The following is a 13,330-nucleotide window of genomic DNA, read 5'->3' on the forward strand; positions in this document are numbered from 1 at the left end:
GGCAAAATTGTGGTTTTACCTAGGAGAGGTGAGACATTCATCAGTTTCTTGGTAAACCATTAGTCGCCTCTGTGTGTGCTCAGAGTACATAGTATAGAGCTGTTGTACCCACTTGTTCTCTCACAATCTACAAAACAAAACAGTACAAACCAAGAGCTAAAGGGCTACTGGCTGGTAGAGGCGGGGCCCCAGTGTGGCAAACAGGCTGCATTCATCCAGGCAGAACCAGGAGCCCGGTGCTCACACAGCTGTCCGTCTCTCAATGCTAGCTTCATTGCCAAGCCATAGCTCCCTTTCCTTAGAGGCTTCAGCCTCAAAAGGGTTTGCATGCATTTATAATTCTCTTCCGCTCTGTAAAACTTAAAATGCTGAGAAAGACACTGTGGAGAAAGGCCCAGATGTATTTTTTTTCATCCTCACTAGCCTTAGAAGATGACGTTGACAGCGTACTACTGTTCCTACTGCCGCTGCTCAGGGCTGCTTCCTAGCTGTGCCCTAGCCACCCTGGCATTCTCTATCACCGAGAGGTTTTCACTAACTGAACATGTTTGAACAGGGATGAGGAGGAAGCATTTGCTGAGGATTCCAGTACATGGTATTAGAAACAAGAAGTTGAACTTCTAAGGTCTCTTCCAACTGTAAAATCTGCATTCTGTGAGGAAATAAAAGCAGTTACCTGAAATTCACCAATCTGAAATGTAAAGCCTGTTTCAAGGGCTTTGTTAGTGAGATGCTTTTGAGTCCAGGAGCTACATCCTGGATCACCTTCCTATTGGATAAACCCAGCTTCTCACTTGCTTTTTCATATATTTTAGTTGCAACACAACTATGCCAATTGTTTCTGTAGATTGGCAGGGCCGAGTAGCTTCCATATAGATAATGTGGCTTACAGAGTCTCGTTGCTCCGTAGACTTTTTTAAATAGAGCCTGTCCCTAGTCCAGATATTTACTCTTCTCCACTCCTCAATGAATCTATGCCCACTGGGGGAGAGGAGGAAGGAAAGGCAATGCAGTTAACGCCTCTTTTCTCTTGACAGGATAAGAGGGTCATCACCTTCCAGCTGTGGCTCCAGCCCATTGAACATCACGAGTACACCTCCTCCTGATGCCTCTTCTCCGGGAGGCAAAAGGGTAAGGCTGCTAACCCTTACACTAAGGGACACCTCTCATTTAGATTTCTTGCCCAAGTTTTGAAGTGTTTAGAGTGGGAGTATAGAAACAAGTTGGGTCCCCCTTTCCTCACAGTAAATGCATCCATAAAGGCAGGGTGCAGAAAACATAATTGTTGAGGCTAGGAAGGCTGTGACATTCTCAGAATTTATCACATGTGAGGAGGGGAAGGCAGAGAGCAATTGTTCTGAGGGTTGGGGAACGATTGGTATGTTGCAAGGAAGCAATTCAAGAGCTTTCAGGAAGGAGGGATTAGTGAGTGGTTCACATAGAAAACTAGTTCTTGGGGATGGAGAGATAGTACAATGGGTAAGGTGCTTGCCTTGCATGCAGCTGACCTGGGTTCAATCCCTGATGAATTAGGCACATGAGATTACTGAGCAGAGAACCAGGAATAAGCCCTGAGTACTGAGTAAACAAAACAAAATGGAAAACTAGTTCTTTGCCAGGCATTTTCAAGGGGGCAGGGGGTGGCAGGTGGGGAGGGAGGGGTGGGGTGATGGTGAAGACAGTGCCTAGTGGAAAGGTACCACCACCAATACCACCAGGAATGCTTTGGAAGGGCAAGTTGTGCTTTTGGTAATTCGGAATACACAAGTGCTCTGTGTCCAGTGCTCTGATTATATGGAATACACTGTGGTCTTTGCGTCCTCTGACGTGACCGCATTGGACACTAGCTTATCCCCAGTTCTCATGATGAGCTGCTTAGAAAACTTCTCTAAATAGGTTTAGAATCTAATCACCAGTTTTCATATTTGCCAGAGAATTTACAAAGTCTGTGTACACTGCAGAACATAAATGTTTAGTGCCTCTTATTAGTATGGGTTAGGTCCACCCTTGAGTCATTATCTTTGGACGTAAGGTTACCCCTATCTCCCAAGTCAGAGAAAGAAGTAGTAATTTACAGTTGAGACTCACAGGGCATAAACTGTGACAAAAACAGGACATGGGTTTTCAAAAGTGCCTTTCAGAGGGGGCTTATGTTATCCGTGGTGCAGTGGGGCAGGGGCAGCTGGTGAGAAGACAGGTAATAAGCTCAGGACTCTGACAAGGTCACCTTTATTCCATTGTCTACACGAATCATCATCTACAAAAGTTTCTATAGAAAATGTTTTGCTTTCTCCAAGAGGTTAAGTCAATAATTAAAACTCAGGGTACTGTAGTCAAAGACAGTCATGAGTTAGAGGCCTGGCTTTGCCATGTGTCTGCCTGGCTTAAGGGCCAATGTTAGTAAAATATCTTTGTATATGAAGCCCCAATCTGAGTAACACTGTACTGTCTCCTGCCCCCCACTAATGTTTTGAAGGGTTATTATTCCAGAACAGTGCTTAAGTATTACGCAAGGAACTTGATTGTGCATTCTCATTCTTACAATTTAAGAGTCAAAAATCCAGGCTCCCAAATGCTTATTAGCCCACTAATAAGTATGGCCTCAAATAAAATTCGTCTCTTGTCATTATTTTCACATTTTCTAGATGTTTCAGACTACTCTGCATTACAAAGTACCAAGTATTTTGAGGTATCCTTTAGACTTTTAAAAATTAGTAAGTTCTTTTTTTGTTTTTGAGAACCACACCCAGTGGTTCTCAGGGATCACTGCACTTAGGGATCACTCCACGGAGGACCATATTTAGTGCCAGCGATCAAACTCAGGTTGCCCACATGCAAGGCAAAGGCCCTACCCACTGTGCTTTCTCTCTGGCCCTGGGAAAGAAATTCTGAATGTTTCCTCATGAGTTCTCAGTAGCATGACTTCCTAAGAACAATCTAGATGACTGCAGGATTAACTAGTGCCACAAAGCCACGAGAGAAAAGGTGGCTGCCCCATGCTTCCATCCCTTCCTAATGACTTTATCATCTGGCAGGTCCATAAAGGAGTTCTCTAATCTGCCAGTATTTTCAGGTTCAAGTTAGAAATTAGGGATTCTGTTTGGTTCCAGGATAGGAGAGCACATAGTCTCTAAGGGGCTGGTTTGGTAAAACAACTGTGGTGTGTTTGGGGATACAAATATCCTTTCAGGGGTCTGCAAGGTCAAACCATTCTCAAAATATAAAGCTAAAAACTGATTTTTTTCCTCTCACTGTTTTGATATGTGCACTGATAGTACCAAAGGCAGTGCTGGTTGAAACTTCTGGTGCTTTTGCAAAAAGCAGGGCAGTGACCCAATAGTTAAGTGTATTTTTTGCCATGCATTCCCACAATAAAAATGAAAACACAAAACTTAAGTCAGTTTCATTTTAGAATGTCTGTAATAGGACCAGAGAGATAATTCAGAGGGCTAGCGTTCATGATACGCATATGGGAAGCCCACACTACAGTGTCCCCCAACCCTTCCCATCACTGCTGGGTATAACCCCCAACCAAAAAATTATTCTCCAAAACAAAGAGAAAGAAAGCAGTAAAAACTTATTTCATAAAAGCTTTGAGTAAATAGGGTTACAAAATGAGAAGTTTGGAAAAGCTTATTTAGAATAGCAGTTCATGTCTTGAGAAAATCACTGGTATGACTAAGTTGAACTAATTGCTTTGTTCTTTGGACTCAAATTCTATCTCATTATTCAGACTTAAGACAGACTTTTTTTTTAAAATAAAGTGGCCAATCTATTTAAAGGAAAACACTTAAATATTTGTTGCCAGCAGTTTTTATTTATTTTTTGCTTGAATTTCAAGCAAAAATTAGAAGCTTGGATGTGAAACTTGGGTCACTTTGAATTTGACAGCTCTTCAGAACTTAAAAGATACTTATTGTGAGTTAAGTAATATTAATGGTGATGTTTGGGTATTGAATAATGAAATGGGTCACAGTTGGAAGATCTGCAACTCAATGTTTTCAAATGACTAAAGATATTAAAAAAATCAAAGGTAAAAGACTCCTCTATCGAAAAATGCCGATATACTAAAATGGATTTTCACATAATAGCACAAATGCGTAATTTTACTCCACATTGTAATTAACTTTAAGAAACTTGGGGCCAGAGTGATAGCACAGCAGGTAGGGCATTTGCCTTGCACTCGGCCAACACGGGTTTGATCCCCGGCATCCCATATGGTCCCCCAAGCACTGCCAGGAGCAATTCCTGAGTGCAAAGCCAGGAGTAACTCCTGAGCATTGCTGGGTGTGACCCAAAAAGCAAAAAAAAAAAAAAAAGAAGAAACTCCTTGAGTGTTTATGTCTTATCGAAGAATACCAAGATTACCCGAAAACCTTAAAATAATCCTTTTTTCCATTTGTTTTGCTTTTGTGGGGGGTCACATCCCGAGGTGCTCAGGCTCTGCACTCAGGGATCACTCCTGGCAAGCTTCGGAGTCCATAGTAGGTTGTCGGGGGTCGATCCCAAGTTGGCCGTATGCAAGGCAAATGCCCTCCCCATTGTCCCTATATCTTTGGCCCCCTTTTTTGATTTCTTATCCATGGAATTTTTTTTTTTATGGGATGCTGGGAATTGAACCCAGGTCCGCCACGTTCGAGGCAAATGCCTGACCTGCTGTGCTATTGCTCCAGCCCCTCCATGGGATTTTTTTCATCAATTTTTTCCCCATCAAACTGTTTCATACAACCTAATAGACTAAGTGGAAAAAGCAAACATAATAATCCAGTTAGACTCTCTTCAACGAGTCACTGAACTTATAAAAAGTAAGGAACAATGACAATACTGATCTGTTTTATTTTTTTTAATGCAATAGTAACATCGTATTTCAAAAACTCAATTTTAAGAAGCTGGAGCTGTTGTACAGTGGGGCAGGGCGTTTGCCTGAATTTGATCCCAGACACTGCATATGGTGCCCCCAAGCTTGCCAGGAGTAAGCCCTGAGCACAGCCAATGTGGCCAAAAAAACAAACCAAAGAAATTCAATTTCAAGTATAGTTACTATTGATTTATAATCTACATTAAAATTCTTTGGAGTTCTATTTTTAAAAGTGAAAAAATCTCAAGGCCATAAAGGTTGAACTGTAGATATAGTTTTAATGCCACCTACTGGTAAGGTCTGAAATCACGGCTTCTTCTGAAACTGGCAGCTATTCAGTTTGTTGCGTATTTCTCAAAGGATGCTTTTTTGATAATGGGTCAGCCAGGGAAGGAAACTAGGGAGTAGACAACAGAATTAAGCATTTGGCTATGTTGGTGGAGGGTCTTGGGCACTTTGGTATCATACTCACAGGTATAATGTACACTGAAACCAGAAACATTTATACTGATGTAAGCACGTGACCTATAGTAATTTGAAAATCGTACTATCAAGGAATGCTAATATTTCTCAGCAGTCTAAATTTAAACCACCAGTTACTGAAGTAAACTGTGGCATAACTTGAATGAGATCTGCTTCTAATGTTTTTGTTCATTTATTATGCCGTATAGCATTGTCTGTTCCCAATTTTGGCAACCCCTTATTTAGCAACATTTAAGATTGTTGCTCTAAGATATCAATCCCACCTTATAGGCAGAGCTGCCCCATTGGACTCATTGAGGTTTATAGTACTTGGCCTTAAATATATAAACAACATGATTCAAGGTAATTGACCAGGGGTTTTATTTGGCGTTTGAATTGCTTATGTGGAGTGACTCAAATGGTTTTGTGGGCAAGGTTTTTTACTGTGACTATTCCTAACAATTTGTTTGAAATCACCCATTAGGAAATGAAGCCATCTGCAGATTTTTCCCTACACATTCCTTTCATAACACCTCATTTTCTTAGTGACATGGCATATGATACTGACGATAATGTGTAAATTTCACTTTTGTTTGTAGATTTTAAATGGAGGGACTCCAGACATTCCTTCCAGTGGCTTACTACCAGGGCAGGCTCAGGATAACCCAGGTTATCCATATTCTGATAGTTCTTCTATTCTTGGTAAGTTTATTTCCATTGCAATAAGCTAGTAAAATATAAGGGACAAAGTCAGTAAATGTTTAAATCTTAAGGGCTCAGGATGTGGCTCTGTAGTTAAGTACACACCTAGCATTCTTCAAAAAGAAAAAATTGTTTAAATCTGACTTCAGTGGCTGAGTTCTGATGTTGGAATCCAGGTTTGTCTTTGAAATTCAAGAGGAAAAAGCATTAGCCTCTGGCTTCCTCCCAAAACAGTGCACATAATCTCTGCAGAGGGAGAGCCAACTGTGGGTCAGAGAAAAAGCCTAGAAAGGTCACCAGGAAGCATTTAAGAGTCCTAAAATAGACGTTGCTGCTTCTAGCCCAAACATCTTTTCTCTCCTGTTTTCCTCATCTGTCTTACATTTGTCTTTCCTTCTGTAACTCTTTCCTTATCACCGACTGTCAGAATATTAAAATGAGGCGATTTATTAAATTTTAAGCACTTTTTTTTATTTGTAAAGTCGGATCTTCTTTCAAAAAAACAGACAACAACAAAAACACTTGGCTACCTTACCATCCTGCTAAATTTTTATTAAAAGCTTCAGTGCTTAGAATTGCTTACTTAAGTTGAAACCTTTGCTATTATCACTGATTAGTCTTTATCTCCTCCCCCAGGTGAGAATCCTCACATAGGCATCGACATGATGGACAATGATCAAGGCTCCAGTAGTCCCAGTAACGATGAAGCAGCAATGGCTGTGATAATGAGCCTGTTGGAAGCAGATGCTGGGCTGGGTGGCCCTGTTGACTTTAGTGACTTGCCTTGGCCGCTGTAAACACTATGTGTTGCTTTGGCAACAGCTACAAAATCAAAGTGCATTATTGGTGGAGTTTTACAGTCTATGAAGCTTACTGGATAAGGAGAAAACAGCTTTTATGTAATGTCCTCATAAAAGCCATCTTAGAGCCATTGATACAAGTCAATCCTATGTGTAACTTCAGACAAAATGGAACTAAGCCTGCTCCAGTGTTTCATCATCGATTATCGGGCTAGCTGTGGATAGCTTGCATTAATTGTATATTTTGGATTTTGTTTGTGTTGAATTTTTTAATCATTGTGCACAAAAGCATCATTGGTAGCTTTTATATGCAAATGGTCATTTCAGATGTATGGTGTTTTTACACTACAAAGAAGTCCCCCATGTGGATATTTCTTATACTAATTGTATCATAAAGCTGTTTATTCTTCCTTGTAAGAATCCTTTACTATAAATATGGGTTAAAGTATAATGTATTAGACAGTTAAATATTTTTAATAAATGTTTCCTTGTTCTATAAATACTGTCATTTTACCAGCCTCTTTTCCTGAATTTTTATTGCTGTTGAGGCCACCACTGGGCACAATGGCAGCTTCTCATTACATGCAAGCAAGGCACATGCTGTAGACTTGAGGCCCTGCCTGCTATATACTATCATTTTAGCCTTTATGATACAGATCTGAATCAATTTCTTACAGTCGGTATTTAAGGACTATCCATGCCAAAAACATTTATTACAGTGTCCTGCTTTCATAATGGTTCTGAGATTTACAAAAAAAATCCCCATGTTACTAGCTGAGCTGTCAATACTCTCAACTGGTGCAATTTTAATTTATATTTAAAAACAAATCACCTGATACTACAAATTTTCAATGAGATGCAACAAATGGGCTCCATACTACTGCTTCTACTACTCAGTGCTGTATGGCTTCAAGCATTAAATTACCCCAAAGTATGTAAATAGCTCCGATTTCTTTTGGATTGGGCCACAGAATATTTGCATGAGTAATCTAAGTAGGGAGGGAAACACAGCTGGGAGAAGCTCTTAACCAGAGAAACAGGCTCTGAAACTTAGGGCTACTGTAGGACAGGTGAAGAATATTTCACCCTTTGTACCAGGCTGGATCAGAAAATGTTCTTATATGCTGTTTTGAATTCACAGTATAATTTATATAACTACTAGGGATGGTGAGAGCTGGAGTTTTGTTTTTACTGTTACCATTTGGTTTCAAAATCATTTTAAAATCATTATGGGAAATCTAATTGCACTAAAAAAATCTAGGCAAGGTGGTGATAAAGTTGATCACAAACATTACAACAATGGAATTTTATTTGATGAAAAACTTGAGTTTACAATCATTTAGTAAATGAAGAGCAAACACTTCATTTTCCCATCCCATAACTCTTAAGACAAAAAACCATTAGTAAATAAATATCTGTGAACAGATTAAGGGTAAGGCAGACTGGATAATAAACCACCTCTGATGTGATATTCATATTCCCTGCACGTGACTCACTCTAAAAGAGTGACTCACTCAAAAAGGGTGAAACGGCACTGGCGATAACATATTAGGATGAAATTCAATGCCCATATCTTAATTCAAATAAGCCCAATGATACTCATTTCTAGATCACCATGGGCAGCAAATTATATACTTTTTACTGAAGGAATACTTTGATAGAAGCACTTAAGTTATATTGTGCATCACAACTATAAAAATGGCTTCAACAGTTCCATTTAACCACCATTTATAAAGTGCAACTATATAATAATCTGCATTTTGTCCGGGGTGTGACAAATACCAATCTAAACTGAAAGTACCCCAGCTGCCAATTTCCACAAGTTCTGAAAAGGTCTAGATATGTGAAAAAGGACTGTCCCCCATACAAATAACCAATTTCACAAACCAACTGGTAAACAAATACATTTATATAACTGGAACCTCAGGATGCTAAGAGTTGTACTCATTTAAAAAACCATTCAGCTACCTTTGGTCTTTAAAAAAAGCCTACACTGCAATATCCTAAACATTGTTATGTGCATCTCACAATGAAGATAGTGGTCTTGCAGTGCAGAATGAGGAGAGTGCAATGTCACCGTGAAGAGTAGCATGCTATGGTTTCAAGGAAGATCATCACAGCATCGGATTCTGTGCGTCAGGATCGAGGTCATTGTTGCCTGAAGGAGGATGAATAGGGAGAATATCCAGCTCATCCACTTGTGGAGTTGGGTGCATGACTACCAGCTGGTCCTGGGGAATGTCTGCAGCAGCTGCTGCCAGGTTGGTAATAGATTTACTCTTTACACACTGAAAGTCTACATGCCGACTCTTTCCTTCTTCCTTCTCCCAGGACATCCGAATAAAAGGTCTTTGGACATAGTTGTAAATCACTTCGGGACGGCCCCCAGGCCTTTTCTTCACTTTCTCTTTGTAGGTAGGATAACCTGGAGGAGAGAAAGGTTTTTATTGAGGCAGTGCTGGGAATTAAGCCCAGGGTCTCACCCATGCAAGGCAAGTACTGTGCCATTGAGCCACACCTCAACCTTCTAAATTTTCTGGATTTTTAGTTTGTTTGGGTCTGGGTGTCAAACCAAGACCACCTCCCGCATGCAAAGTGTGCGCTCAGTCCATAAATTTCTTGGGCCCTTTCAACTCTCTGCTCCAGAGAAAAGTTTTAACATACAAGCATGTACAAATAAAACCCCCAATTGCCCAATTTAGCCTTAAAAAAAAAAAAAACCTTTCTGTTATAGTTCAAATTGAAAGAAAATAAATATTCCACTCTCTCAGTCTTCAGTTAAACCATAAACTGAAATTCTAGTATGGAATTGAAATTTTTCATCTTCTCAGCTACTCCACATAATAGCTGGGTTTGTCCTGTGGGCCTGAGATCAATGTGCAGATCAAAAGGAACACAGTTTACACACTGGAGACTCAATGATTACTTCGATGGTGGGTACATTTTAAGCATCACTCACTGGTAGGTGGGTAGGTGGCATATTTTGCCATGTGTTAAATATGTATATATGGTTGCAGCTGGACACTGGAAAGCAGGGCTAAAACCTTTCAAAGAACCTGTACAAAGTTGTCTAGATTTCACATTTTGTTAATCACCAGCTAAAAGGCAGCACTAGAAATCACAAAGGTCTACATCTCCAGTTCCTAGTCCTCTTTGGTAATTCCTCTTAATTCCAAAGCCTTTAAAATTTTCATAGAGGGTAGGGTGCAGGGGTGAGGGGTGAGGGAGACAGTACAGCAGACATGGCCAGCTTGCCTTAAATACTGCTGGCCCAGCCCAGATTGGAGCCCTGGCATCACCATAAGGGACCCCAGCCCCACTAGTAGTGATCCCTGAGTGCAGTCAGCAGTAGCGCCCTTAGTATCCCAAGTGTGACTCAAAAACCAAAAAATAAAAATTTAACCTCATCATCCAAACTCTTCCCAAACAGAATAACCAGTCTACTTCAAATGTAATCATATTCTTAAAAACTACTGATATCGCTTTTGGACCCGGCTGTGGAAGGAGCATGATGGAGGGGCCCGAGGGAGCGCCCTCGGACTCCAAGCAGCCCACTGAACTAATCCCGGCATGGGACCAGAGACCCCACGGCGTGCTGAAGCTGTGGGACCCGGGCATCCCCCAATTCTTTTAACCTGTCTCTCTCTCAACTCCTCCCTCCTGAGCACAGCGCAGGGGCCGCGGTTTTCCTGAGCGCAAAACAGAGACGCCGATCCAGCCAAAACAGGACGTGAGCGCGCTTGCGGGAGTCCCCAGGGGGCGGGGGCGGCGACCCCCGCCCACCGCAGTTAGATACTTAAACCCACCTCCCCCACGTGTGCTTCCTTTTGGACCCGGCTGTGGAAGGAACATGATGGAGGGGCCCGAGGGAGCGCCCTCGGACTCCAAGCAGCCCACTGAACTAATTCCGGCATGGGACCAGAGACCCCACGGCGTGCTGAAGCTGTGGGACCCGGGCATCCCCCAATTCTTTTAACCTGTCTCTCTCTCAACTCCTCCCTCCTGAGCACAGCGCAGGGGCCGCGGTTTTCCTGAGCGCAAAACGGAGACGCCGAGCCTCTCTCTAGGTTTCTCCATCTTATGAGCACCATAAAAGGGTAAAAGTTTGTAGTGATGTTATTTCTGGTTGTACTTTCCCTGGACTTTATACAGAAACCCAAAACCGCGCGGCCGCTGCCACGGCCGCGCGACTTAATGTCATCTTAGTATGAGCAATATGTAATGGTTCCTTTCTAATGGGGCGGACTTTTGTGGGAGATCCTAATAGTAAGTCTGTTGCTGAAATATTGAAGGCAATCAAAGTGGTAGCCATCTCACTAGACTGAACTAAGCTATATCCCCACGCCGGCTGAGAAGAAATTTTCTTCTTTCTCGGGAAGAAACGCGGTGTGTCATCAACTACAGTGTGATGTCCATTAAGCAAACGGACCTGGTGGCGTGGGAATGGGATATAAGGGGAAAAATTATGTACAAGGAACAGCGGGACGCTGGTGGAATCTCGAGCCGGAGCCGACACCAGCGCAAGACCTTCGGTTCCAGAGACTGCTTGCAGATACTCTACAAGTCTATCAACTAAGCCAGAGCCCCACGCCTGCTGATGACGGGAAATAACCATCCTTTTCGGTTTTTTTTTCCCTTGTCAGGCAGCGTGGCGATTACTAAAACAGGCGTGAACTCGGTGGCGCGGGGCAAGGGGGAAAAAGAAAAACTATGTAACAAACAGCGGGACTTAATATCTCTATATTCTTAGCAATGGAGAACTATCAAATGCCTCCTTGGCAATAGGACTGCTTTTCTTTTTTGGGGGAAACCCCAACAACGGTAGTGAGTTGTGTGTTGAAACATGGAATGTAATCGAAATAAGGCGTAAACGAAGTGAAACATATCATGTGCAAGGGTTGGGACTGGGGAGGTGGGAGGGGGTGGCAGGTATACTGGGGGGGTTGGTGATGGAAGATGGGCACTGGTGAAGTGAAGGGTGTTTGAGAACTGTATAACCGACATAATCCTGAGAACTATGTAACCCTCCACATGGTGATTCAATAAAATTAAAAAAAAAAAAAACTACTGATATCCACATCCAAAAAAAGCAACAGGTGTTGGCACGGATGTGGGGAGAAAGGGACTCTTCTTTCACTGCTGGTGGGAATGCCGACTGGTTCAGCCCTTTTGGAAAACAATATGGACGATTCTCAAAAAATTAGAAATTGGGCTCCCATTTGATCCAGCAATACCACCCCTGGGAATATATCCCGGAGAGGCTGGTATGGTATGGTAGAAATAACATCTACATTTGTATGTTCCATTGCAGCTCTGTTTACAATAGCCAAAATCTGGGAAAAAAATGGAGTGCCCAAAAACAGATGAATGGTTAAAGAAACTTCGGTACATCTACACGATGGAACGATGGAATACTATGCAGCTGTTAGAAATGATGAAATTAAGTTTGCATGTAAGTGGATCAACATGGAAAGTATCATGTTAAGTGAAATGCATCAGAAATAGAGACAGACATAGAAAGATCACTCATCTATACAGTATAAAGTAACAGAATGGGAGACTAACATCCAAGAGTAGTAGAGATAAGAACCAGGAGGTCTGCTCCACAGCTTGGAAATTGGCTTCACATGCTGGGGGGGAAAAGGCAGCTGAGATAGAGAAGGGAACATCAAGTAGAGGATGTTGGGAGGACCCATTCAGGTTGAAAGATGTGTGCCGAAAATAGACCATAGTCCAAGCATGAAGGCCACTCAATACCTCTATTGCAAACTACAACACCCAAAAGGACAGAGAACAAAAGGGAATGCCCTGCTGCAGAGGTGGGGTGGCGGGGGATGGGGTGGGGTGGTGGGAGGAATACTGGGAACGTTGGGGACCTGACCCAAAAAGTTTTTAAAAAACTGAGTTTCCTTGTACTTAGAGTCCATACTATTCATAATATTATATATATACCTTTTATTAACAAGCAGGTTCTAAACAACCTATTTAATACAACCTACTATCAAAGTAAGCTATTTTTTAACCATGGAGCTCTCACATACATCAGCCATCTTAAACTTGCCACTTTTCCCAATATATACTTTGGTGCTTAGAATAAGTTTCCTGAAAGTGTTTTTACTACCTGTTTCCTGCTTCCCTCTGCACCTGCAGCTACAATATTTTTTGATAAAAATATTTAGTGTCCACAAAATTAATCATTTACTTCTTAAACTCAGAGCACTTCTACTGTAACAATACTGACAATACCAAGTTAAAAAAAATTTTGTATGACCCTCTCACCTAGACGAGTTCCTATTTTAGTCAGTGTCTTTATCTCTCTAACCCCATTGCCTAATATAATATCTCAATACTGCAGGCACTAAGTAAATATTTGAACAAATACTGACTCACTAGAAGCTATTAAGATTTATCAGTAACAAGGGACAATATATTCCTAGATATTTGGGGAGTATCTGAAAAGAATACTTTTTTACTAAAAAGAATTTTTTTTCTTTAAAAACAAGTAACA

At 41.4% G+C, this 13,330-nt stretch overlaps 2 protein-coding genes across 17 annotated transcripts in view; one reads left to right on the forward strand and one right to left on the reverse strand.

Moving 5' to 3' along the window:
- BMAL1 (basic helix-loop-helix ARNT like 1) overlaps positions 1–7,339 on the forward strand; it is a 108,547-nt gene extending 101,208 nt beyond the window's left edge. For all 11 annotated transcript variants that reach the window (XM_055141356.1, XM_055141353.1, XM_055141352.1 and 8 more), the window contains 3 exons: positions 1,038–1,131; positions 5,920–6,022; positions 6,659–7,339. In XM_055141356.1, coding sequence (XP_054997331.1) covers positions 1,038–1,131; positions 5,920–6,022; positions 6,659–6,819 — 358 coding nt within the window. In that variant the 3' untranslated portion in view covers positions 6,820–7,339. The remainder of the gene's footprint in view (positions 1–1,037; positions 1,132–5,919; positions 6,023–6,658) is intronic.
- Positions 7,340–8,113: 774 nt separating this feature from the next.
- Positions 8,114–13,330, reverse strand: part of BTBD10 (BTB domain containing 10) — a 75,836-nt gene continuing 70,619 nt past the window's right edge. For all 6 annotated transcript variants that reach the window (XM_055141361.1, XM_055141362.1, XM_055141360.1 and 3 more), the window contains one exon: positions 8,114–9,247. In XM_055141361.1, coding sequence (XP_054997336.1) covers positions 8,937–9,247 — 311 coding nt within the window. In that variant the 3' untranslated portion in view covers positions 8,114–8,936. The remainder of the gene's footprint in view (positions 9,248–13,330) is intronic.

This window comes from Sorex araneus, chromosome 6, assembly GCF_027595985.1.
Source record: "Sorex araneus isolate mSorAra2 chromosome 6, mSorAra2.pri, whole genome shotgun sequence".
In the NCBI taxonomy this organism is placed as follows: domain Eukaryota; kingdom Metazoa; phylum Chordata; class Mammalia; order Eulipotyphla; family Soricidae; genus Sorex; species Sorex araneus.